At 38.8% G+C, this 27357-nt stretch overlaps 1 protein-coding gene across 21 annotated transcripts in view; it reads left to right on the top strand.

Annotated features, from left to right (window-relative positions):
- MBNL1 (muscleblind like splicing regulator 1) overlaps positions 1-27357 on the top strand; it is a 200542-nt gene that overhangs the window by 158318 nt on the left and 14867 nt on the right. For 14 of the 21 annotated variants that reach the window (XR_012160764.2, XM_073359661.2, XM_073359648.2 and 11 more), the window contains 6 exons: positions 4991-5161; positions 6535-6627; positions 13791-13991; positions 21702-21959; positions 23192-23245; positions 24050-24203. Coding sequence is in view for 20 of the 21 variants with exons in the window: in XM_073359648.2 (XP_073215749.1) it covers positions 4991-5161; positions 6535-6627; positions 13791-13991; positions 21702-21959; positions 23192-23245; positions 24050-24203 (931 nt within the window). In the remaining variant the exon portion in view is untranslated. Of the gene's footprint in view, positions 1-3607; positions 3711-4990; positions 5162-6534; positions 6628-13790; positions 13992-21701; positions 21960-23191; positions 23246-24049; positions 24204-27357 lie in introns of those variants that run through there. The other 7 variants (XM_078854399.1, XM_078854398.1, XM_078854397.1 and 4 more) reach the window with 4 other exon arrangements.

The raw sequence follows: 27357 nt of genomic DNA, 5'->3' as shown, positions 1-27357 counted from the left end.
CTCTGAGTGGACTAACTCAGGTATGAGTCCATTGACCTAAAAGAAGTTAGGTGGCTTTGAAACCAGTATAAGTGATAACAGAATCTGACCCGATAGCTTTAGACCCTGATTCTAGCCCAGACGCTGCCCTTACACAGTCCCACTGACTCCATTTGTACTCTGGCCAAGTGCAGGGATCTGTGGCCAGCTTGTCTGGCACACTACAAAGATGTGTAAATAAGAATCTCACAAAATCTTCACAATGGCTGGAGATGTACCAAATGCAATCTAGCAAATCAGTTACACTTACATAGTATAGGACAAGAAGCAGGCTATGCATGGGCCTCTCACTCCAAATATGTATGCTCCAGCAATTGTTTATGCCAAAGGAATGAAGCCCCTGACTGTGTTCATTAGAGACCAGATCCTCAACTTGAGTAAATGGGTACAGCTTTATTGAAGTCAGTGCAGCTATGGCACTTTATACTAGTGGAGGATCTGGCCTGAAAGCTCTCTTTGTGTGCTTTACCACTCACCCTCCATTTGCCTCTTCTTCTACCTAGCTCTCTATCACCACTGTATTCTGATCTGTAGTGTTGTGCTAAAGACCTGCTACAGTGACCTTGTATTGTACATAAAAGTACAGAAGTGATTATATGAAATTACTTACTGTGAAATTAATTACTTTTAACATATGAAGAACCTCCAAGTGGAGCTTCTTTTTGGCTTGCTTGCCTGTCTTCTGCAATCTCAGAATTATATGTATTCTTACAGTCCATCCAGAGCTTCTAGTCAGATTCTAAAGTGGATAATGCAGCTCACTGGATTGGAGTCACCTCCCAGCTATAAGAGCCATGCTGCTGGGGAGGGAGGAATCAGAGATGCATCTTAGGGCAGCCTTTTCTTGGGAATGAGGATTCCTTTCCCAGAGGATTCCCAGGATGCAAAGAGTTAGAAGGCTGCACTACAGTACTCTGCTGCCTTCAAAACTAGTCCAAACCTTCCTGCCTGAGGAAAAAATTGCAAGGAAACTGTAAAATTTAGTTTGTGGGCTCCCCAGTCTCTGTCCTGTGACCTTTTTAACCCTTACATCTTTTTTCTCAACATTCTGCTAAACTTAAAAAAAAAGAGTTAAAACAACATTGAGTCAGACTTTAAACTAATGAAAGAAAGGAGGATTACATAAAGTGACTCAGCAAAACAAAACTGACACACTGCAGTCCTTGTGTCATTAAACACGGACTTGTGTTTAATGCTGCCCATACATTATGTCTTCTAGATAAAGCCATGTCCTGTTGTAGCATTAGACAGGATTATCTCTAGGTGTCAAAGATGAATAAGAAATATCTCACTTTCCTGCCACCCTAGCGTGCAATTTCAGATTAGAATTTCTTTTTGGCAGAGGGAACTTTATTTGGTTTTCGATGCAAACTGTTTTACAGATCATCACAGTCTTGTTAAATTTCTGCAGTTTTTAGTTAGATATGATATTTCGCCAATTAGATCCTCCTTATGGTGGCTTGGAACATCATGAGGGAATTAAGTTGTATTTATGCCACAGCGTATGCACTGTGTGGATACATACGTTCTCTATGTGAGATCTTCATTGATTAGATGGCTTAGCAAAAACATCATTGAAGGAACTTTTTTTGTGGAGGTTTGTTTAAAAAAAAATGCAGTCCATAAGCCAGATGTAATATAATTTAGGGGTGTGTGTGTAAATGTTGAATATTAGGAAATACCGGGTTTTGCTATTTAAGGATGAGACGTGTTCTTCTCTGAGATGGACAGGGAACTCTAAAAAAGTCATAAAGGTACTAAAATTAGATTTCTTCAATTTATTCAAATTTAACCTTGAGTTAATTTAAGAGTTCAGGTACAGTATGGGTACATTCTTAATATAGCCTTCCATTCATGTGTTTCAAAAAAGAATAACAAGGTATTTTTAATATTAAAGTGTATATTTGGGGGCTGCAAAATGGCCTTGCAAAGTCTGCTTTCTCACTGTCTCAGCCCAATCCAATTGCCTTACGTAGGTGTAAGGCTAATGGAAATGATGGAGGACTGTGTCCCCCAGATCTGCATGCAGAGGGAATCCTCTGAGGCATGGATTGTCTCCTCCCATCTGGTAAGGAAGGTGAGCTTCCTACAAGGAATGGCCTTCTTTCAGACTTCAAAGAGGGCTCTCTGCTCCTGAGATCTCTGTGGAAGACTGGGAGGGAAAGAGAAAAAGGGCAAGGACTGGGTAAGCCAGGGGCAGGAGTGTCCCACTCTGTCTCTGTGGACTTTACCTGGAAAAGATCTGGGGCTGTATTATCTGGAGCTTTTCTCTAGAGCCACTTCCACAGTCCCCTACTCCTTCCCCCAAAAGGGGTCCGTAAGGCAGCTGTAGCTGAGGAAAGCTCATGGAGTAGTGTGGCTCCAAAGAATACATGCCACAGAGAGTTGCTTTCTCTGCCTACATATGGATGTCAGGGCCTCCGGCAGATCCCAGGAGATCCATGGGACTTGGGGGCAGGCCCTGTGACTCATTCTAAATGAGGGTAAACCACACAGCAGAGCAATAAGGAAGGAACTCTGTGAGGGGAATTCTCATTCAGATTTCCTCCACCTGATCCCCATGCCACAGGTTTTACCATGGGAAGGGATACTCTGGGAATTTGCTGAGGCTGTATTAACTCCCACAGCTATTGTGATCCCTTCTGGGGGTATGGATAGATGCACAATTGGGAGGTTGGGAGTATAAGTTCTTCTTCCTCCAGACAGGTCCACAGCTCCTCATCATGGAAGTATTTTTGGCTTTCTGTAGCAACGTATCCTTTCCCTAATATGCCTCAGCCTGTCACAGAACCATCGTCCATGACCTTCTGAGGGCTGCTTGCTCAAGAAGCTGCAAGTATGTCTCTCAGCTTGACCAGCATGGTAGTGCTATTGTTTGTTCAATACCTGCATCCTGCATTTTTTCTATTGTGACTGTAATAAATTGGTAGATATGTTTATCCATCCTTGTTCTGGATAAACAGGATTTGGTAGATTGCACCTTGTAATGGAAACTATACTTCACTCATGGAAATGTTCTAAATAATTATAAATAGGTGCTCTGAAAAATATATTTTAGTGCAGTATTCTTTAGAGTGACTGCAATGGGTACATAACCCCAAAGCAATTTCAAGAATTATGTATAATCCCATTATCAGACATACTGCCTTATGCAAAGATCATTGAAATGCCAGTTGGCTTGCTGTGAAAACGAGGTTCATATATGTTGAGCTGCCAAGAGTAGAAAAAGATAGGTAGGAAAAAAAGGGGGGTTTTGACTAAAAAAGAGAGTTCAAATTAGCTTTGTGGTTTTTTGAGCAAAATTCAGTGTAAGGTCAAACTATATTGAGTTAATTTGTTTCCTGAAAAAGCAAAACCAAGCCAGATGAAAACAGCTTAAATTAAGGCTCTGTCTCTGCTCCTGCTTGGATTCATTTCAAAGATTAAGAGAGGAAGCAAAAACTTACAGTTTAAGAGATCGGTTCTCCCAACAATTGATTTTATTCTCCTTGTATTTGTGTTTTTTCAGTTGATTTAGTGTCTCAGTGGAAGAACGGTCTTCATTGTTGAAAGTTTAAGAACAATTATTGCATAGAGTTTTTCATATTGCTAATGAATGACGATGTTTTCTAACCTCAGTCCTATGAAATGTTAAAGGGATACCATCATCTTAAAAATCATACTTCTCTCTGGTAATGTTTTATCTAGTGTTGTGATATGTATTGTTACAATAATTACTATAACAGAGATTTACTGGGGGAAATTGTTTTCCCTGCTTTTCCTGCTTTTCGCATTTGGCAGCATTTTTACTCCTTCTCCTGTATATTTAGTAAAACCAGCATTTTCCAAAGTGACCTGTGATTTTTGGTGCCACCTTTTTGGATGTCCAACGCGGGAAACCTTCAGCCTAGCTTTTCAGAGTGCAGCGCTTGCACGGTTTCCAGTGACTTCAGCTGGAGCCTTGAGTGCTCAGCACTCCCCAAAATGAGGCCTCATAGTTTCACAAGCTGGGAACCCAGATTTTAAGGAAGGTACCCAGAAATCAGAGGTCACTTTTGAAAACATTTTCTGAAGTAAGTTTCCTTTGTTACGTGTGGGGTCTTTCACACAGCACCAGGGAAGAGAGAAACGGTTCTGAAATAACAGGCAAAGTTGTCTTCTTGTCAGGAGGACTCTGGGGTAGGTGATGTACCTGAAATTACTTCTACCTCATTTTAAAAAAAATATGACTGAAGTTCACATTGATGCATCCTTTTAATCTAGACAAAATTAGCATGTCAAATTTGTTGCATAGAACATGCATATTACCGCCACAATTGGTTTCTGCCTCTCATAGATGGTGTGTGCCATTGCAAAAAAGAAAAAAAATGTATTTGATATGATCACCTTTTCCCAGGAGTGCCATGTGGTGGCAATAATCAGAGCTGTAGAACCTTATTGGTTTGCAGTGTTATTTCCCTAGTAATATTTCTACCCTTGAATGCTAGCCTAACCTTTCATTGCTTCCTGTTCCCCTTATTATAATGCAAACAGATCCGTCTTTAGCATGTTCAGAGTAGTATTTGTACTTTCTTGGGCTCACTTCTAAAGTTGGACTGCACTCCAGTAGTTGGATGTCTGGCTGTACAGCCTTTTGCCAATGTGGAGACTTGTGGAGGCAGGTCTGTGGGCTACATGAGTGCTTTGGCTAGGGTATTTTTAATTGAAAAAGATTTTGTAACCACAGAAAACAGTTGTTTTCTTTTCAAGGGAACAGCATTTTGCTCACCTTTAGCAACAGTAGTTCTCTGAGGACATGCTGTAAAAACATATAGTTTATTGATACTACTTTAATGTTATCATTCTTTATTTATTGTTGCTCTTATAAATATTTGGTTATCCATATGTCACTTTGTTTGGTAAGTGACATAATGAAGGTGGATATTCCTGTGGCTGTTTTAACACCAGTTATGCTCATTTCTCCTATGTTTAGGGTCGATGCTCAAGGGAGAACTGCAAATATCTTCACCCACCCCCACACTTAAAAACACAGTTGGAGATAAATGGACGCAATAACCTGATTCAGCAGAAGAACATGGCCATGCTGGCCCAGCAAATGCAACTAGCCAATGCCATGATGCCTGGTGCCCCATTACAACCTGTGGTAAGCATGTTTTCAACTCTTACTTATCAACAGGGCAACATAGTGAAGAGCCACTGATAATTATAAAACAAGTTCTGGCAAATAGACTAAGACTGATGCTGTAAGATATCCAGTATCAGATATATAGTAAGATGCCAGTAAAATTTGGCATCAACCTCTAAATGATGGAGAAATCAAATACAATAAAGTGCTTTTCTGTAACCATTTATAGTGCTTTATTTTACCTTGTTTGAACTGTACTTGGAATAATATTATTCTTGTTTTGTTGATTTAATTATATTAATTTTAATTTGAAAAAATGTATGTCCATCCAGAGTGCCAGCAAAATAGATTTCGTTTGCACAGTTCACATGCTATAGGAATTTTAAAATTATTACATTTTCACAGTGCACTGTTAGACAAAGTTCAAAGCTGTCAGTTAGACCTGTGTGTTTAATGTAAATTTGATACGCCAGGTCAACACATCAGGCTTGTCAGGCAGAAGGATCAGTAAATTAATCCCATTTTTAAAAATGGGAATAATCAGGAAAACCTATCAGAAATCTGTTTTCTGGTTACAACATGACCTAAGCATTAATATTGCCTGTCCTACTTTTCTGATACCTTGCTTAATATGCACATGGCAGTGTATCCCATAAGCTGGTCTCCAAGGGGATGAGTTAGTTTATATTGCTGCAATGATCCACAGCCTCAGTGTATATAAATATGACTGTCATCAGCCAATTATATACGTACGCAGTTGAGAGCTGAACACACAGTGCAGGACACATCACTGATTTAATTCCACTGAAGTCAGTTGAGTTAAACTGAGAATAAATTTGGCCCCCAATCCTTCAGGTCCAAGCCACTAACTCAATTACTGGAGGGCACCAGTAAAGATGAACAGGACTGGTGTGTTCTATGCAAAAAAGTACACAAGGCAGTCCACTGCACTGCCAGTTGCAGGGGTTCTTTTACTTCATATATAGGGGATGAAGGGAGGTAAAGTGATAGCCTATGAGAAGTGAATGGATGGAAAACCCTACATCTGCACTTTCCCCTGTTTGTTCCCCAAGCATCCTGTCTTCGTTGTGGGTAACTTGATGAAATAGAATTCACCCTTGGATACCTTCCTCTTGCCTGCTTGCCTCGCAGACTGCATTAATAATTTGTGATTTGTCTTTTTAACTTGGTTTTTATTTTAAAATAATGTAGTAATAATTTAAAATTCCTAAATGTAAAAGTAGAGATTGCAAAAATCAGAGCAGTAGCAAGAATTATCATAGTTGTGTAAAACAGTTGCAAGGTCCCACGCTTGCTGGGTTTAAAAATATCAGTAATCTTTTAAACATATTTTAATTAGTTAACTCAATACAATTATTATTCTCTCATAGAACTATATGCCTCAGTCATTCCAAAAAAGAGGGGGGGAGGGATCTCCATATTACATCGACATTGATACCAATTATCAATACCATACGTTCAAGGTGAGAAAATATTACATTTTAATTTTTGCTGTGTTGTGATAGGCCTTTCTTCAAATTAAAAGTAGTACTAGTTAAAGCAAGGAAATTCAGTAGACTGATAACAGCATACTAACTCCAGAATGTTAAGGTACCATACTAACAGTGGAGATGATATAATGTTATCAAAATATAACCCAGACAGTACTCTACAATGTGGCCTACCAAAGGCCTCAACCTGTGAGTTGGTGCCCCCTGACTTTTGCCTGCTTTCTTATATGAAATAATTCCATTCTTTGTACCAGTCAAATAGCTCAAATGTAGAATATGTCTTCTGGGTTGTATATTCAAAATAGCCCCAAACTGGTCATCCAAGTTTTTGAACATCCAAAACCATAGATGTATTTGTGCAAATCCAAGTTTTGGACCATGCAAGAACTTGGCTGTGCAAGTTTAGGAGGGTGCTTTGGAAAAATATTGTCCATAACACATAATTTATTTGTATAATGCAGTATAACCAAACATAGCTTCCACTTGTCCTTTGCTTTGCGCATACTAATATATAGATGCTATAGCTAAGCTGCAATGACATTTCTATTTTAAAACAATACTAGAACAATAATTTTCTGCAAGATAAACAAATGGAAGTAACATTTACTTTAATATTAAAGTTGGTAGGTCAAATTCTGCCTTTTCTTAGATCCATGCAGTCCCAAATCGGGAGCAGAATTTGGATCAATGTATTTTAACCCATAGCACAAAGGCGTCTGTTTATGTTCCAAAAAGCCCTTTATATTAAGGGACAAAACTCTTACATGTGCAATTTTTATATGTAATCACTTGAGTGCAAAAACAATAGAATTTATTTTTTCAAAGGCCATGTGCATTCAATATGTGCATGTACAATAGGGGATTTTGGTGCACCAGCGATATTGTCTGCAAATGGATGCCACTCTAATAATCTGGCCCTAAAATTGTTTAATGGTTTCCTGAGCATAATTGAAACTGATGTTATTACAGAGTATTGTAGGAAAAATATATATGATCACATTTGACTCTGGTTCTTGTTGCCTTGTGTTCTGTTTACTAAAAATCAATAACATATGATTTAACAAAAGTGAAATGAACTAACTTAGCGAAGAACCTGAAGTGAGGAAGTAAAGAGATAGGATCAATTCAAAAACCATACTTCTGTTTGACAAATGTTTTTAATTATTTTTGATACCAGTAATGGCTGTGAATACTATAACTGGAAGAGATTAGAGGAAAAACATTCTCTCTCTCTTTTTCAGTTTATTTACTTCATTCTTTTGTCAGCCTTTATGTATAATCTATTTCCTCTGATATAGTCAGTTTCCCCAAAGTGAAGAGATTTAAATCAAGGTAAATCATTTATATCACATGATTTTTAAAAATCATTGGTTAAAATCAGGCTGAGGTTTTATAAAACTAATTTGAAAATTTGAGCTCTTACAACTTCAGATTAAAATTTATAATAAACTAAATGTTCGATGATGGGGCCACTGCTAGTAAGGTATCTTTTTGGAATTTTACAAACTGCGATAGCCAAAAATATTGAAAATGAATTGATTCTGTAAACACTTAAGAAAGTATATAACTTTATTCCCATCAATTTCATGTGCTTAAAGTTAAATATGTGCATAAGTATTTACAGCATCAGGAGCTAAAATTATAGTTTATATAGTTTATTATAGTTATAGTTATGACTACAGATAGTCATATCTGTGCAAAGTGAATAAAAAGTATTATTACAATTAGTGCCTAGAAGCTCCAGGCAGGATTGAGGTCTCATTTTGATAGACACTGTACAAATACATAACGTGACACCGTCCTTGCCCTGAGGCACTTACAGTCTAACTACGTATAAAACACTGCTGTTTTGACTTGCTTACATTCTACATGGGTAAAGTATGTGACTACACAAGACTCAACACAGTGGAGAGTCAGAAAGAACCACATCTGCAAACCCCACAGAAATATACTAATTCTTTCAGCCTTCTCAGAGCATCCTCCTTGTATTTATCAGGATTGCCTAAGATTCTTAAATTATTGATTTGTGCTTGTAAACCAGGCAGAGCCTCTAGCCTATGAGTGCTGCCAGTGCTGGGCACAAATTTTGCTTCCAGTGAAGTTTCAGTGGGAGCAAGTTTGTGCTGCAAACTTCCTGATCTAGTGTGTGTGGCTTTTCTCAGTCACCTGAGGGTCCACTGCTTATACACTGCCAGAAAGTTGTGTCCCTTGATTTGACTATAATTGTCAGGCAACGGTGCATTCCATAAAGCTGCCTGGGAATTTATTCTAAGTTTTGAAACAGTGTGAAGTTTGGTTCTTGGACCTCTCTTTCACTGATGTAGCCACAAGGGAAGTTCTCAGCAGAGTGTGCCAGCCAGCACCTTTACTTTCGGTGGCTTCTTGATTAAAGAAATCCCCTTTTTGTTGTTAAAGTAATAACTTAATATTCCAGGCACAGGTAGTAGCTACTGAAAGCTATATTATAGGTTTTCTTTCTCATAACTTTCTCAGATTCCTTTTTTATGAAAATTGCCATGTTTGGTTTCAGTGCGGAGGTGTTGGGGTTTTTTTTTATTTGTTTTTTGTTTTTGTGTTGAAAAGTGAGCCAGTTCAGCCAATTTTGAAGTATATGAGCTTGAGAACACATTTCATATGTGTTTTGATCAAAACTGGCAATTTTGTATGTGTATACTAGAAGTTTTCTGAACTCTTTATTAACATGGGTTAAAGACATGTTTATTAAGGGACATTGTACTAAAGCCTGTAACATTTGCAATCGGAATAGCGTTCAAGGAACCCAGTCAGTTGCAGGCAGCTGTATTGGAGCGTGTTGGATTACAAATGAGTTTATCGTACCTACAGATCCTGGAATTTATTGGCATAAACAAATTTAAGTCAAATAGTTCTATGTTTTATTTATTTATTTTTGCTTTGAGGCGCCAAGGAAATTAAATGTAAAGATAAAAAAATAGAAATAACTAAATACCAAGGTTAGAAAAATTAAGCTCTCAAAAGTCATGAAATTTCCAAAGTAAAGGTTATTCATACAATGTTAAGGCAGCCTCATTATCCGGCTTCACCAGAAGGAGAGCAGGAGACACTGGATGTGCTTTAATTAGGCTTCAACTTTATTATTAACTGTCTGGGGGTTAGATAGATAGATAAAAGTGTACAGTGCAGATAACTCCATGATCATTTCAATAGCTACCTAGGGGCTTCTGTCCGCCCACCCTCCCTGTCCATCCTGCTCCCCAGCCAACCAGCTGCTATGACCTTATCCTCCCCCACACCTTAACTGAGGGTGAAGAGATGGTCTGTAATGGAGGGGTGGCTGGCTCCCTACTATTGCAGTCATAGGAGCCCAGAACCCCCAATGTTTCCGTTCCTTTAACAAATACCTCCTTTTAAATCCCTTACCAAGTCATTTATCTGATCATTGTATTCCTTCTGTACAAGCCCTCCCAGCTTGCACCTGTGTACTTTCCCTGCTCTTCCAGCCCCCTGGGGGCCGGGGGAGGGGGGAAGGAGATGAGTCAGCATCCTCATGCTGACCTGATCTGTGTCTGCAGCAACTTCCATGCCTCTACCCTTAAAGAGGTACACACCTTCCCCTGACAGGCTAGACAAGTTCCCCCCGGCTTGAGGTGCTGTGCGATCATTGCCAGATTTTGAAACATGTTGTGCAAATAGTTGCAGGAAATATTTTGTCCCTGCTTTTATTTGTATGAACAGTTTCTGTTGCTCATAATATCCATCTACATGACATATAGGCACAATCAGGTGTTTAGATATCTGGGTAAAATTGCTGTTTGAAGCCACAAAATTAGATGCATAAAGGGAGAGGCCCAGTTCTGTCTGAAAATCAAGTCTTCCTGTTTTCCTTGTTCACTGTAAACCTTCATGTATTTATTGTTTGTTTTTAATGTACGAGATCATTAAGATTTATGGGATATGTAATGAGAGCAATTAATCATTGTGGGTGGAGCCGGTTGGAAATTTTTTTTTGAAATGTTTTTTCACTGAAAAATGCCATTTTCATCATACAAAAATATTTTGAAAAAAAGTGTCTATTGTGATGAAAATTCCCATAGAACAAAATTTCAGAATAAAAAGAAACTTTGGGAAAATTTTTCATTTTGAATAATTTCAAAATTTCAGGTTTTTTTTATTCTAATTTTTTTTATTTTTATATAATATTTATGATTTTACATTATTTCGTGACCAGTCCATAGTACTCTGTGTCAAAGTGTTTCAGTGCAACACAAACCGCAGACAATGAAGGAAGAGCTCTGTGTAAGCTCAAAAGCTTGTCTTTCACCAACAGAAGTTGGTCCAGTAAGTGCTATTACCTCACACACCTTCTCTCTCTAATATCCTGAGAGCAACATGGCTACAACAACACTGCATAGTATTATGTACACTTTACAGATGAGAAAATTAAGATATATCTTGGTAAACCAGTGGCTTCCCCAATAGCACACGATGAGTCAGTAGCAGAGATGGAAATAAAATATAGGAGTCCCAACTCCCATTCCTCTGCTCTAACAAACTATATAACCTCCTTGCCCACAAACCCCTCTTCTGACTTACTCTGGATCGCAGTAAATCCTTGTATAAAGGATTTAATGAAATGTTCTGAGCAATTGAAGCTGAAGCTTTGTGGGAACCCAAGGAGTTTCCTTGACATGTTGTGAAGCATTTAGAAATATTTTGCCTCTACCCTGTATCCCCTTCCCTCAGTTTGTTTAATTACAGAATGTGAATTAATATTTTATTTCCATTTATTATGGCACAGTTACAAAATGTGAACTTTTTCAAAGAAGTTATGGTTTGTATATTTTTTACCTTGTTTCTGTATCATACTATCAGATACTGTGTATGTTGATCAACTGCATCATAGTTTATTTACCTAGTTTAATCAGAAACAATTAGTACCAGGTTTTGTTGGATATATTTCCTATATTAACTACACATAAAGTTTATGGAAATATTGTGGTAGAAAGAAATGAATAAACTGAAATCTCTGGGACCTGGAGAAAATAGTTATTGTAAGTAATACAAACTTATTCTTTGGAGAACTCTTTGGAGAAAATTAGATGTTAGAATTAGTTTTTAGAGTACAAAAATGGACAAATATCTCTTTGCATGATAATTTATATATATAATCTTCTGTGTGTGCAGTTCTCAGGTGTAACAGAAATGCCTTCAGCTCATCTAGGTAGCAAAGGTGGCTTAATACCATCTTTACCCTACTTCATCGTGAGGTCAGCTAAGAGATAATTTAGCCTTGGTGTAACTGAGAGCAGTCTCACGGGTGCTGTAAGTTATGCCTACTCTTAATGGTTCTCTGCGGCCCCTGCACTGTCTGAGAATTGCTCTTAATGTATAGAGCTGGATTTACACACCACCTGCGAATTCCCCAATCCAGGGGAAATGCTGTGCTGCCTGCTTATCGCAGCTTGAAGTCACCTTTGCACCACAAGAGTGCAAAGGGACCTCAGGCTGGGTCAGTGTAATTAATTATTAATCTGATACAACAAATGTATACAGCACTTTGCAAAATACCTGTAAGACAAGGTTCAGAATGATTTGAGGCTTTTGTGCTTTTTTTTGTGCAATTACTGCTTTTGTAAAAGCTGCTACACTTCTCGTTGCAGTGATCTAAAGCCTGCAGTTTATTCCTAATTATCTAAATAGAAAACGAATAGAAAAAATATTATTTACCCTATAGTTGGCATATTGAGCTGAAGGAGGGACTCTTCTAGCCATACATTGGTATCCATATAGTCACAGCACTAACTGGCCGGTTTTGTTGCTTGATCTCTCGTACTAATTTATCCATCTACTAACAGTATATTTAATGAAAGTACATTGTACATTAGATGGAATTTGTCAAAATGTAATTAATATGCTGCTACTTACACTAAATTTGCCTGATTCTCTTCTCATTGACATTGATGAAGATCCAGACACTGGGATTTACTCCCAGTTTACACCACCATGCTTTGTAAACGATCTTTGTAAATATTGTGCCCTTTTCCGATATTTTTAGCTCCAGGCTTGCTAAGCAATTGAGTGACTTCTTAGAGAATACAAAAACATATCCTTGTGTAGCATGCCTGGCTAAGAGAAAACAGTCGAGAAAGAGAAAGGGAGATCCTTTAGGCTTTTAGGTACATATTCATTTGTAGCCTAAGAGGACAGGTTTGAAGAGAGCTTTCATGGTGCGTTTACCAGCTATTCTACTCAGATATCAAAAGTACGGACTCTGGGTTAAATTCTCCTGTCAGTTATACTGATGGAGCAATTCCATTAAATTCAGTGAAGCAGTAGAGTTACTTCAGTTTTACACCAGTGTAACAGCACAGAATTTGGTCTTATAGTCTTCGTTGAGCTTCTGGACCTTTTTAAGTTCTCTCGTGACAGATGAACTTGAAGGAGCCTATAAAGACTTCAGTTGTTGGCTTCAGTATCCAGGACAGTGAGATTGTTTGTTTCATACGGAATTTCTGGATGGGCAACCTGTTTAGTTTTACCAAAAAGAATTTTTGTTGTTGCTGTTATATTCTGATCTTGGACCTCTTTTACACTGGTGTAATTCCACTGCCTCAGTACTTATTTACAGTTGAGAAAATAAAAGGAGAATCTATGTCTGTGCTGTTTAACAATGACTGAATGGAAGGATGCCTTTTCTCACCCACTGAGATTCCTTTCTCATTTGTGGTTGTTTGTACACACCTCAAACCTGCACATGACGGTATCTGATATCACAGTTGTAAGATGCTTTTCTTACACGGCCATGTGGAAGTGCTGACTTGTGGCTGGGCAAATGAAGGGGTGATAGTCGAAGGTCAGTCATACTACTGCCACATGTCATATGCGTGTTGGAATGACCATTTATAGAAAAAAATGAGTGGAGTCTTAAAATTGAACTCCATCTTAATGGAATTTTTACTAAATGAGTGTATTAAGATTCCATATATTTGCTGTATATTTCTTAGCTAGAACAAATGTTTTGTTTGTATTAATAGCAAAAATACACTGCTATCATGGGTAAAAAGACATCCAGAACCAGCCACTTTAGAGTATATGGTAGAACTTAATATACTGACTAGTATAAACATTAAAGAGTTGTTTCTTCTTTTTTTTTCCAGCCAATGTTTTCAGTTGCACCAAGTTTAGCCACCAATGCATCAGCAGCCTTTAATCCCTACCTGGGGCCTGTCTCCCCAGGCTTGGTCCCAGCAGAGATCCTACCAACTGCACCGATGCTGGTTGCAGGGAATCCTGGTGTCCCCGTTCCTGCAGCTGCTGCTGCTGCTGCACAGAAATTAATGAGGACGGACAGGCTGGAGGTAGGAAGTAATATGCTTTGTTTCGTATTATTAATCTTATGCATTAGTCTCCTGCATCTTCAGTTCTGTGCTTGTGAAGGAAACTAACAGCACATAAATTACAATCCAGACCAGGGGTGTGCACAAGGCCGGGTGGGGGAGGGTGCGCTGGGGCAAGCAGGGAGGCCCTGGGACTGTGGTGGGGGAGGGGGAGAGCGAGCTCCTCCAGGCCCTGGGGCCGCAGCGGGGGAAGCAAGCTCCAGATCCTGGGCTGTGGCAGGAACTGACAGTTAGCTCCTCCAGCCCTGGGCCTCAGTGCAGTCACAGAACGTGCTCCTCTAAAAGGGTCAAATTTAAATCCCTGCGCATGCTTCTGATCCAGATGGTTAATACGATGTCTTGATAAAAGCCTCTGAACAGAATGTGACATGACCCTCATGCAATCACTTAATAACACATACACTTTTCTCACTAACACAAAAGGAAATAGGTACCACTGAAACCTTTTAAGATTTGCTAAACCAAACACAAGAGTAGCAGCACCTAAGAACTATGTTAATGGGTGTGATGGATAGATATTGATAGTCAGGACTTGGTATAATGATACTTTAGCTACCTGTATAAGAGATCTTCTTCAGTTTCTAGCTTATTTCCATTCTGGGTGTATATGCTGCTTGAATTCCCTCAGAGGCCTCCTGTTTATCTTTTGCTACAGGCCTAATAAATTCTAGTTCTCTGTAGCTGTTCTTCTCCCTTGCCCTGAATCTTTTCTTATCTGAAATGCCTGACAGTGTTTTCAACACCTTATGATGTCTGTGGCGACATAGGCCCTGAGCCAGCACTGTGCTGCCGACTGTCAAAATATGCTGAAAGATGGCTTTCCTCTTAACTGTAGTTATCAGCATAGTCTGCAGGCTGGTGTTTATAATCCCAAATTGCACAGACTTGATATTTATAATTAAATGTTTAGAAAGGTTAAAAGACCATGTTAGCAACATATCATTTGCTTTGTTGTTCTGTTTCATGCTTTTAATAGGGTATTCAGATATTGTGGTCCCACCCTAAAAAGGCAACATTTAGCCATAGTTAGCACACAATAATATCTGTAACCCCAATTCTTTCCTATGTTGTGCAGTAACTTTGACAAATGAGAACTTTTTAGTACCAATCTCTATATTATCTTACAGATAGAAAAATAAATCTGTAACTCTCAGTCCTGCAAGCGCTTAATCACATGATAGATCTTTAATCACTCAGGTAATATTCTTTAAATTAAGAGAGACTGATGTTCATGTAAGTTAAAATTTGGGGAGTAGAGCCTCAGCTTCTCTAAATCAATTTAGACCAGTTTTGAATCTGGCCCTTCAATAACAGTACTTGGAAAAAATGTGAGAGGTAAAAATGATGTATTGCCATTCCAAACATTTTAAAATAAGGGGATTCATAACTTTTGTGCTTTTCTGCCATGTTTGGGACCTGCATCTGGAGGAGATCTGTCTCCTTATATGGAAATTAATTCCCTTCCCCAAACTCATCTCATGATTGCCAAATTGCAATGTAGAAAGTTGCAAGTTAGAAGCAATGTAGAATATCATCCGGAGTGTCATCACGCTCTGAATGTTTCCCAAGCCTGTCTGAACTATAACAAGAGTTTAGATCACCACAGTTTCCTCTTTGGAAAGATCACTTCACTTCCCTTTTTGGAGGCTTATTTCTTTTTTTTTCTTTTTTTTTTTAAGCGGGGGGAGAGCTTTCAGAAACCCAGCCAGATAACTGGTGTAGCAATTTTAGACCTATTCATGCAATGTTGACTCTTCTGTTACTTCCAAAACATCAAGGGCTTTCTTTTGATGACTTTTACATCATAGTGGATACTTGCCAGGGATGAATTAAGACCAATGAAGATAGATAAATAAACAATGCAGGAATCTAAAATGAATCTCAGATAAGAGAGTGCTACTGTGAGAATTATTGTGGAATCTCCTTCAGAGTGCTGGCCAAGATCTGCTGATCTACTTGGTTGTGTCATAAGCATGCTGCACTCTTTTCACATTCAGGAAGTTCCAGAAGGCATGGTGCCTTAATGATACAATGTGACCCATAACATTTCGGAAGCTGCTGAAATTTGGAGCTAAAGTCAGCGGATCTTCAAAATGGAGCTTTTGGTCAGAATGTGTTTGTTACAGTTCTTATGCCATTTTTGTTTAAAAACATTAGCAAAGTGACAAACCAAATTCTTCTACAACAGAGGACTGTTCTTCTCCCAGAACACCCAACGACACTAACCTCAGTCTGAACTAAGAGCCATTTTCAAAATTTAAAAAGCCCCAGAAAGCATCTGAAAGCAATAAACTTTAAAAAATGGCCAAGCAGGTTTCCTTTGAACTTTGGATGAAAAAAAAGAAAAGGAAAGAAAAGTTACGGCCAAGTTACAAACCCCTGGAAATAGGCATTGGGGCTTAAGAAATTTCTCATTTGTCACAAGTTTTCTGATGGAAAATATTAATTGTTTGAGGACTTGTCCTGGATAGGTCTTCACTTTGACCTGAGAAAACTTTTACAAACGGAGGAGAGAGCAGAGCTTCTTTCCCTCTGATAACAGTCACTTGTGAAGTAACACCACCGTATTGATGGTGCTTCTCAAAAGTTACATGAATGTTGATGTTTCAGGGAGCCCTCTAAGGAACCCTAGACAGTCGCATGGATTACTCACATTTCAGCCACATCCCCCATATTCAGTGGCACAAAACAGGAGAATCCTGTTCTGAAACAATGGCCATTTGAACCAGAGCTTTTACCTCTGTCCCTGCTCAGTTCTTCACAGATGCCCACTCATTCCCTGCCCATGGAGCTTGGAAGAAATAATCCTCCACCCCTCGCTTCAAATCTACTGTCTGCCTTCCTGTTCTCTTCTCCACCTTTGCTGTCTGTTACAAATAACAACATTACAGCCTGCTCCAGCAAAGCATTTAGTTTTTATATGCTCAATTTAGTGGAAGTAAATTCCTTACCAGCTTTTGCAAAAGTGAAATAAGAGTGAAATAAGTGAACATAAGGGTGTTGGCTAAATCAATTTAACTAAATAGAAAAGGAGTACTTGTGGCACCTTAGAGACTAACCAATTTATTTGAGCATGAGCTTTCGTGAGCTACAGCTCACTTCATCAGATGTTTACCGTGGAAACTGCAGCAGACTTTATATACACACAGAAATCATGAAACAATACCTCCTCCCACCCCACTGTCCTGCTGGTAATAGCTTATCTAAAGTGATCAACAGGTGGGCCATTTCCAGCACAAATCCAGGTTTTCTCACCCTCCACCCCCCCACACAAATTCACTCTCCTGCTGGTGCTAGCCCATCCAAAGTGACAACTCTTTACATAATCAAGTCGGGCTATTTCCTGCATAGATCAAGGTTTTCTCACATCCCCCCCACCCCCATACACACACAAACTCACTCTCCTGCTGGTAATAGCTCATCTAAACTGACCATTCTCCAGGTTTAAATCCAAGTTAAACCAGAACATCTGGGGGGGGATGTTCTGGTTTAACTTGGATTTAAACCTGGAGAATGGTCAGTTTAGATGAGCTATTACCAGCAGGAGAGTGAGTTTGTGTGTGTATGGGGGTGGGGGGGATGTGAGAAAACCTTGATCTATGCAGGAAATAGCCCGACTTGATTATGTAAAGAGTTGTCACTTTGGATGGGCTAGCACCAGCAGGAGAGTGAATTTGTGTGGGGGGGTGGAGGGTGAGAAAACCTGGATTTGTGCTGGAAATGGCCCACCTGTTGATCACTTTAGATAAGCTATTACCAGCAGGACAGTGGGGTGGGAGGAGGTATTGTTTCATGATTTCTGTGTGTATATAAAGTCTGCTGCAGTTTCCACGGTAAACATCTGATGAAGTGAGCTGTAGCTCACGAAAGCTCATGCTCAAATAAATTGGTTAGTCTCTAAGGTGCCACAAGTACTCCTTTTCTTTTTGCGAATACAGACTAACACGGCTGTTCCTCTGAAACCTTTAACTAAATAGTTTTTAAACTGATTTAGTTAAATTGCTACAATTTTCTTGTGCGGACAAGCCCCTAGTTATGTGTCTGTATTACATCAGCCCAGAGACACTTAAGAGTTTTTTACAAAAAGAAAAGGAGGACTTGTGGCACCTTAGAGACTAACAAATGTATTTGAGCATAAGCTTTCGTGAGGTACAGCTCACTTGCATCCGATGAAGTAAGCTGTAGCTCACGAAAGCTTATACTCAAATAAATTGGTTAGTCTCTAAGGTGGCACAAGTCCTCCTTTTCTTTTTTTGCGGATACAGACTAACACGGCTGCTACTCTGAAACCTGTCGTTAAGAGTTTTTGTGCTGTCTGCTTGCAGTGGAGCTACTGCTGCGTTGATCTGAGTGGAGAGATGTGGTGAAGTTCAGAATGAGAGAGCAGAATGGAGGAGAAATGCCTGGAGGTGTCCCTGCCTTCTCAGACTCATTAGACAAATCTGATATGCCACACTTTGTTCGGTTGGACTCAGGGAGCCATCTGTACAAAGGAGACTAGCTATTTGTGTTAAATGGGAAATAGGATTGCTAGTAATTCTGCTACCTCTGCTATTTTCACTGCTCCTGAAAGCAAACATCTGCTAGTTAAGCCAGTTTTCTGTCTTTCCGGTGGATTTGTTGAGATATTTCAGGACAGTGTTCTTTTTTTATCCAGGTGCTTCCCATCTTTGGATATTTTTGTTTTGTTTTGACTGTGATTCAGACTATATCTGAGTTCACTTAGTGGTTTCTCTACAATTATATACTGACCTTCCCTTCTCTCCTTCACAAAACCAGAAACTATTCTTATAGAATCTGATTTATTCTTCTTGTAGAATGTAAGGACATGAACTTATTTTGGTCTGGCTTCTAGAATATCTAGCTTTTGCAATGTGAACACTCACAAGGCAAATCTTTCCTAGTTAGCACCTTATTGACTATAAAAATGCTCTCCTGACTTGTAAATCTTCACATGTCTTTGATTCTACTCAGTGAAAAAAGGTGCTTTATCTGTACGGCATGTACTGGTTCTTTAAGTGAATTTCTTACTATCATTTAATATCATTTGAAATTATATGATTATAGAGTGGTTCGTGGCTTAGCTCTCTGCCCTTGGCATTGTCCAGTAAAAAAAAACAGATGGGATTTTAGTGTCAGAACTTGAACATTATTTGTTCTGTTTTCAATTTTAAAAATATATTTTCAGAAGTAATATACTACATTGTTCATTAAGTTAACACACATGGCCTGGGAAGCTTAAATTAAGGATGTTCTATAACTGAAAGCTTTTATTACTTTGACTACATTCATCAAAGGAAATTAAAACTATCTGGTTTTAAGACAAATCTAAAACACAACTGTATGCTGTGCAATTCATGGGAGCCCTTGAATCAATGTGAATATCCCTGCAATAAAGCGGATGATTGTTACTAGTAAAAGGATCAACTTGAAATGTTTTGGAGGTTGTGTTTGGTTCAGCTAATCATGCAGAAGTTTGGATGTTTAGCTAGATTTAACCATACCAGTCAATCTGGAAATCAAGATGGAGATTTCATGAGATTAAACTTTCCCAGGAGATTTCCAGTATACCATACATTTAGCTGAAAATACCTTGAGTAGAAGCTGCCCCTCTCTGTATTTCTACTTCTGATCCTGGCAGAAATCACAAAGTAGAAAAGAACATGAAACAGAAAAGGAAAAAATAAGGAAAGGGTTGACTGAACTTTTCTGAATTTCAGAAAAGTTTGTTTGGTTTCAGTGTGGATCATTTTAAATTTTATCCAAACATTGCAGATCTGGCTGAATTGATACATCGGGCTCCCTTGAGCCACTGCTTCTTATCTGAGAAAGAGAGAGAATTTTCTTATGACACAGTGTTTTTTATTACCAGAAAAATGTAACCCAGAGATCATTGTCGATTTTAAGGGCATAGGTACCTGGGAGATCAAAGTGGAAAAATACAGATTTTTTTACATGTAAAATGTGCAGTAGGTTGGTAAAGTCGCTACTCAGTGTAAAGAAGCAAACAAAGGGAAACTATTAGATATGGCCTGACATCATCACTTCGGTAGAATAACTGCCTAAATATGAACATAAAGATAAAGAGAGTCTCATTTGTGGCCTTGACTATAAAAATATGCGAGATGCACAGATGGCAAGTCTGCCACCAAATGGAGGACTTTCCAAATACGTCTGAGACAATGGCCAGACAAAATGTATGCTCCAAGCTGGCAAACTCACAATAGTGCTGCTATCGCCCTCGAATAGAGCCACTTGCTCAGTTTCATGAACTGTAGATAGGAGTCTTAGATGACATCTGATTGAGGTTTTAAGGAGTACAGTGAATTAAAGTGTATCTGGAGAGCTAGTGTAGATGAAAACCAAAGAACACTATTTGGGTTGTTGTAAAGTTCAGAACCAGACTTCCTGAGGAAAAGCAAATGTTCCAAACTCATTGTAAAGAAAATTCTATCTGTTATGTTAGTTTTGTTCAGTGTGCAACCTTTGCATTTTCTAAAGGCTGTTGGAAGTTAGTATGTAAAACTCATTGCTGTGATTATTATTGGTCATGATTTGTAAAGAGCTGACAATAAAACTAAAGTTTGAATGTAGTTCCCTTAAATTTAGGATTTGCAAAGTTACTGAGAAATAAGCCCAACGTTTTGATGCAATAAGTGAGAGGGGGGTTACCATTTACAGAAGTTACTGTTCTGTTAGTGGGCGTTGTACATCCAATGAAAGATTTTCGTAGTTTCTGGCATCCAGTGGAAGTTTTTGTAATTGGACCAACTAGGTAGGGTGGCTGTTCTCCTCTGCCAAAAGGAATATCTGGATTTCTGATTCTTTAAGCTTTTGTTTTGATTGTGCAACATAAACACACGCCAGCGAGACCTCTGACTGCTTGGCTGCACCTGTATTGTTTTCCTAAGGGTTACCTACCTACTCTTACTCACACATGGGATAAACCCAGGGGTTGTTTAGCTGGCAGACTGTGGAACAAGAGGGAGGTTCAGAAAAATCAGACTGTGGGTTGTTGTGTGTTTTCGGTTGCCCTCTTGTGTTAAAAGGATGGAATAGCTGAGAGAATGCATTAAATGCTGTATTTCTGTTGATGCTCATGGCTGACATACCTCTATATAAATATTTATAAATGATAGAGGTAAAAGTATGTAATGCATTGAAGCCAAAAATGTAGCTCATGGGATTGATCTCAAAGGATTAGGAAGGTCATTTTGACAATAATTGTACCATATTTAGCTTAATAAGGCAATTCTTAACAAATAGTTCACTTTAGAAATGTATTTGACAGTGAAGTAGTTTTGACCTTGGCTTATTGTTTCAATTATCATTCAAGATTAACATCATAAACCCATTTTTTCAAAACTAGTACACGTTGATGAATTGGACCAAATGTAGCCAATTATAGAAATCAGTGGATTTGGACTCTCTGGGCTTGATTCACCTTTACTCAGGCTCTTTTATACCAGATTGGCAGTAAAAAGGGATCTGTAAAGTGAGTTCAAGATGCCAAACTTCAAGGCCCTTTTGCGCTACCAGTTTTTGTTTTTGAAAGAGTTCCTTGAAAATGCTGACTATATTTTACACCTTCTCTGTGATCACTTTTCTCAAGTCAACAATGTTGTGTGATATCCAGGCACATGAACTGGTTTTCATTTAATGATGCTGCAGGTATGTCGAGAGTATCAGCGTGGCAATTGTAATAGAGGAGAAAATGATTGCCGGTTTGCTCATCCTGCTGACAGTGCAATGATCGATACCAACGACAACACAGTTACTGTCTGCATGGATTACATCAAAGGGAGGTGTTCACGGGAAAAGTGCAAATATTTTCACCCTCCTGCACATTTGCAAGCCAAGATCAAGGCTGCCCAGTACCAGGTCAACCAAGCTGCAGCTGCCCAAGCAGCAGCTACTGCAGCTGCCATGGTGAGTCCAGAAAACACCTTCAAAATGTAACATTGATGATAAAAAATGATTAATTTATTAACTATTCTTGCTGAAGATATGTTTGTTCAGGTATCCCATTCACTACACAGTGTAATGAGCTTTTACAGCATTTACAGCCAGATCTACTCTTAAATAGTTTCAGACTTAAAATATTTTACTAATTTTTGGTAGCCGATGTATACAGGGGGGTGTGCGCGTGTGTGTGTATGTATACATACATGTGTGTACTTATATGTAGACTCAAAATATGTATCTATCTATTTATATAGATGGATATAGATAGTGTGTGTGTGAGTGTATTGCTATAAATCTCCATTTATAGGGATCGTTATTTCTGTCTTTAAGTATATCCATCTAAATTACCATTAATGGTATTCCTGTTTCTACACTAAACTTTGTTTTCCTCTTCTTTAATCTTGGAGGTTTTTTGTATCACCAGTAATATGCTTAAAAATTACTTAATTTAAAAAATAAGATCTGAAACTTCTTAAGAGTAGGTTTTCAAGCAAATAGACTGTAACATTATTTGAGGGAGATTTAATCATATTTTGTTCATCTTAAATATTACGGTGTGGATGAATAATTGCACAACTAGGGATGCTTGAATATGGCAATTACATGGAGTAGGAAAACTACAGCACATTTGAAGGTATTAGAAATGAGTACAAACAGGCTATTTGCTAAAATGTATTCTTAAAGTAAATTTTTAACGTGATCTAAAACTGATTTTAATGGGTCCAGTCTTTGTTCTTTGCTTAGCTGTTAATATTGTCCTACATTTTTACATAACTACATGATGTGACCATTAAAATACTACTTCATGTAACACATGGTTTGCTATCCGTAGCATAGTACAATAAACATGAGAGAGGCCTTTTTCTATGTTTGTTTATGGATACTTGAGCAAAAATACAGAAGGCAGACTCTCTTTCTCTTGCCTTTCACTCTTTTCTGTTAGATTATCTTGTTTGTAATTAACTACATAGAGGTTGTATCCTCACAATAACAACTTAGTAGTGCCTTTATTGTGCATGCTTAGTCTTGTTATTCGTTGTATATGGCATTCCGATGATTTGTTTTTTATTTGTTTTTTCTCACCTACCCAAAAATGCACTGCTGCCCCCATGATGCACCTCTGCTTGCTGTTTATGTTAATGCGCTTGAACCCCACTGGCCCATTGCCATCATGTGCTCGCTGCCTGCTAATTAAGACTCAGTCGGCTGTCAAATCACTGAAGCGACCCCTCGAGGCAACCTTTGACCTGGTACTATGACCTTTCACCTTTTAGCTTGGCATGTAGCTTTATTGTAGATACACTTTTTTTATTAATTTGTAAACATTTAAATACAATGGAAAACTGAGTGTGGTTTCCTGTTCCAATTAGTGGGAAAGAATACAATATACACATAAATGTATATGCCAAACAAATGTTCCTAAAGCGCAGCAGCCCACATTCAGTTTGACCACCTTTTAGACTGTTGTAAATGAAGTACATTTTGAGGACATTAAAATTGTATTTATTACTGTATTTTTATGTATCTGTTTGCTTGGCATGGCTTAGCGATATTCTTATGTAGATTTAACATTTGTAATGCAATGTTAAAGTACCAGCATGCTTTGGTACATTTTTGCATGTCTAGTTAGACTTTGGGAACTGTGGGTATAATTTTTAATATTATCTTGTTTCATTCACTCTGTGAGATTACTATTAACATTGCTTTTATTTGTCAATCCTCATGGAGCTAGCAGTGCAGCTTTCTTTTTTCCCAATATTGTTGCTTCTTACGGAAAACCTGAAGCTTTATACAGTATTTTAGCACATTATTATAACATAGAGCTCCAATACATTTACTTACATTACTTGATGGTTAAACTAAAGTAATGCGTCCTTTTAAAGCTGTCACCTTGCCTTTTTACCTGGTAGTTCAGTCTGCTCTGGTGCTTGCTTGCTCATGGATAAACATGGTGCTTGCTGCCTGCCTCTTTTTTGCCTTCTACTGATTTTTCTTTTTCTTTTTTTCTTTTTTTTTGGATTGGATTTATTTTTTTATACTCATCCACCGTTCAGGGAATTCCTCAAGCTGTACTTCCCCCATTACCAAAGAGGCCTGCGCTTGAAAAAACCAATGGTGCCACCGCAGTCTTTAATACTGGTATTTTCCAATACCAACAAGCTCTTGCCAACATGCAATTACAACAGCATACAGCCTTCCTCCCACCAGGTAAGTATTTCTTTAGTTTTTTGTAGAGCAAAGTATGCTACGAAATTTGTATTCAGCATTTGTAATACACTTCTGCAGGTATCTGTATTGATAGTCATTGATATATGCACAGTTGTAGTAGGATATTTTTTGCTTAGACTGAGGAAAGGAAGTCTAGGAATTAAGGTGTTAAGGATCAGGTAGGGATCATATAGAATGCTGTTTCTGTGTATGCTTGTCTTGGAAGCTGGGTAGATGTTCTCCAATCTAATGTGAAAATCAATATTTTGGAAGCACATGATCTATTATTTCAAAACAGATTCTTAAATCTGTTCTCTTCTTTCTTTTTTCCTAATTAATACTTTTTTACACATCTATTGAGCTATTTTGTATTACTCCTTTTTGCTGTAAGACCCCTTTGCCTTAACTTATTTAGCAACAGTACTTCTGAACCATATCACTTTGTAAAGGGTGAGGTTTTGAATTTTACTTAGTGATCATGAAATGCACAGTTAGATGGCATTACAGCTAAACTAATATGGAAGCACACGGAAGATGTAACTGTAAAAGGAATCAGAGGATCAGACACCAAAATTTTTCCATTAGTTTCAGTGTGAGAAAGATAGAACCCTCAGTTGCTTTTAGTAAAGAGTGATAAAAAGATAGCTAATATTTTAGTTTGATTGTTTCAGAGCCCAAACCTGCACTCATTACTTCTAAAGAAATCTCGCTGCAGTCAATTTTTGTTGCATAAAGTCTGCAGGACTGGATCTATAAGAAGTTTGTATCACTACTTGCTTCATAAAAATCCGTATTTCCAGTTTGTTTAAAACTCTGCTATAACTTTTTTAGTTAAATTGTGAAAGTCAAATTTTAACTGCAGAGAACTAGCATTTTAAAAAATGTAGGTAACAAAAATGAGAACACTGCCTATCAGAAACAGAAAAATCATTTCCTAACCATTTTTGACATGTGTTTCAGCCACATCAGCATGATTGACTTTTACCGTTCCATTTTTGGTGGTGTGGTCTGTCATTCAATCAACATGTATACATGTAATTTACACATATGGAATAGCTGCTTGACATGAGATATAACTTCTCTAGAGCCACTGTAGCCCATTGGGCGTCTAGGGTCTGATTCAAAGCCCATTGAAGTCAATGGAAAGACAAATCAGTGGAAAGTCAATGGTCTTTGGATCAGGCCTCTAATATACATATTTAAAAGAGACATTTCAAATGTATTTACATAGTAGACCATCACAGTCCAACTTGCAGGCTTCACATATTTTAAAAGCTCCCCTGATCTTGGTTGGAGCTGTGCATCTCTGGTAAGGAGCCCCTCAGCTTCCCTTAAATAAATGGGGGTTTGGCACCTTGGCACTTTCAGCCTCCACAGAATCGGGCCCATTACCATTGGGATCATTAACGTCATTTGTGTAAATAAAATTTATAATTTGCATCACATAACTGACAGGGAATGTCAATAGTTACATGGGGCCTTTCTCAGACCTTACTCAGGCAACTTCATATTGAAGTCAGTGGGCATTTGGCCTAAGTAAGAACTTCAGGACTCATTGAAACTCCATTGGGACTCTGGATGCTGAATTCAGAGGGGACAGGCTAGTAGTTTCAGGATTTAGCCTGCACAGGCTACTGTACCAATTCTGTTTTTCATTTTTTTTTTTATTAAAAATTACTGTTAAGGGGCAGACTAGCATCCATTTTAGTTTTCCATTGATCTGATGCCTTCACAGAAACTTTAAAACAACATTTCCCACTAAAATAACACTTTTCACTTTTCTTTATGGCCCCCAGTTTTTATGGAGTTAAATTAGTTTAATTCTTGTTTGTGCATCATTATCATTAGTGAGAGCAGCGCAGCTGTGGAAATAGTACTTTTCAATCAATTTCCAGCAGAACCAGGAAGGGAACTTACAGCATATTTTTGGGAGGCTCACACAACAGTCCCAGTCCTGAGAGGTGTTGGGTGTTCTCAGGCTTGTTGTCTTGACTTCACATGGAGTTGAGGATGCCCGGCACCTCCCAAAAGGCACTTGCCACATTTCAACATTAAGTCCTTTAAGGGGAGTCGAGGGGGCTCAGCACCATTCAGGATCAGGCCCCAAAGAGTAATGACTGGGGTTTTTTTTAATGTCTTGATGAAATTCACCAGAGAGAAGAGGGCCCAGAAGGCAAGACTCTCCCCAGGACTTGCACATTAAGGGTGTATGTGGTCTGGAGGCCCTTACATGGGTCCTCTGATCTGGGCTGAATTTCATCTTTGGCAACAATGTTGGATTTGTGTTTCAAACATACCTAGACATACCTAGAGACCCCTCCACATTCTAGAGCTCAGATTTAGCTGCCTTGCATGGAAAGGTGCATGGAGGAGAAAAGGGGACACATCTAGTACCTAAATCTCCAAGTGCCTCCAAGCCCTGTCCTCCATGGTTAGAGCTATGCCCAGACTCTTGTGGGACAGGTCTGCTGCAGGGGCGACTGGAGCATTTTAGCATACATCCCTTGTGTCTCACACAGATAACTACACCTGCCTTTGCAGGCTTTGGAAAGTGCATGCTGGAGTGGCGGCTCTGCTGCCCTTTAAACAGGTGCAGCACATGCTTCCCCTCAGGCCTGGCCAGTGTAAAGGATGGGGCCAACCAAGGTCTTATTGCTTTCCGGCCTTTTGTCAGGAGTTGGTACTAATAAAGAGCAGTGGTAATGCTCCCTGTGAGAATTCAGCTGTAAGCATTAGGGTCCTACCAAAGTCACAGCCATGAAAAACGCATCACAGACCGTGAAGTCTGGTCTCCCCCCGTGAAGTCTGGTCTTTTGTGTGCTTTGTCCCTACACTATACAGATTTCATGGGGAGACCAGCTTTTCTCAAACTGGGGGTCCTGACCCAAAAGGGAGTTGCGGGGGGGGTTGCAAGGTTATTTTAGGGGAGCCACAGTACTGCCACCTTTACTTCTGCGCTGCCTCCAGTGGAGGCAGGAGAGTGGTGGTTGGTAGCCGGAGAGCGGCAGCTGGTGGCTGAGCGCCCCGCCTGCAGAAGTAAGGATATCAGAACCGCAACCCCCCCGTCCCCTCTCCAACTCCTTTTTGGGTCAGAACTCCTACAGTTACAACACCATGGAATTTAAATAGCCGAAATCATTACATTTATTATTTT

Source organism: Lepidochelys kempii, chromosome 9 (assembly GCF_965140285.1).
Source record: "Lepidochelys kempii isolate rLepKem1 chromosome 9, rLepKem1.hap1, whole genome shotgun sequence".
Taxonomy (NCBI): domain Eukaryota; kingdom Metazoa; phylum Chordata; order Testudines; family Cheloniidae; genus Lepidochelys; species Lepidochelys kempii.
This window is presented reverse-complemented; position numbering and strand designations above follow the sequence as displayed.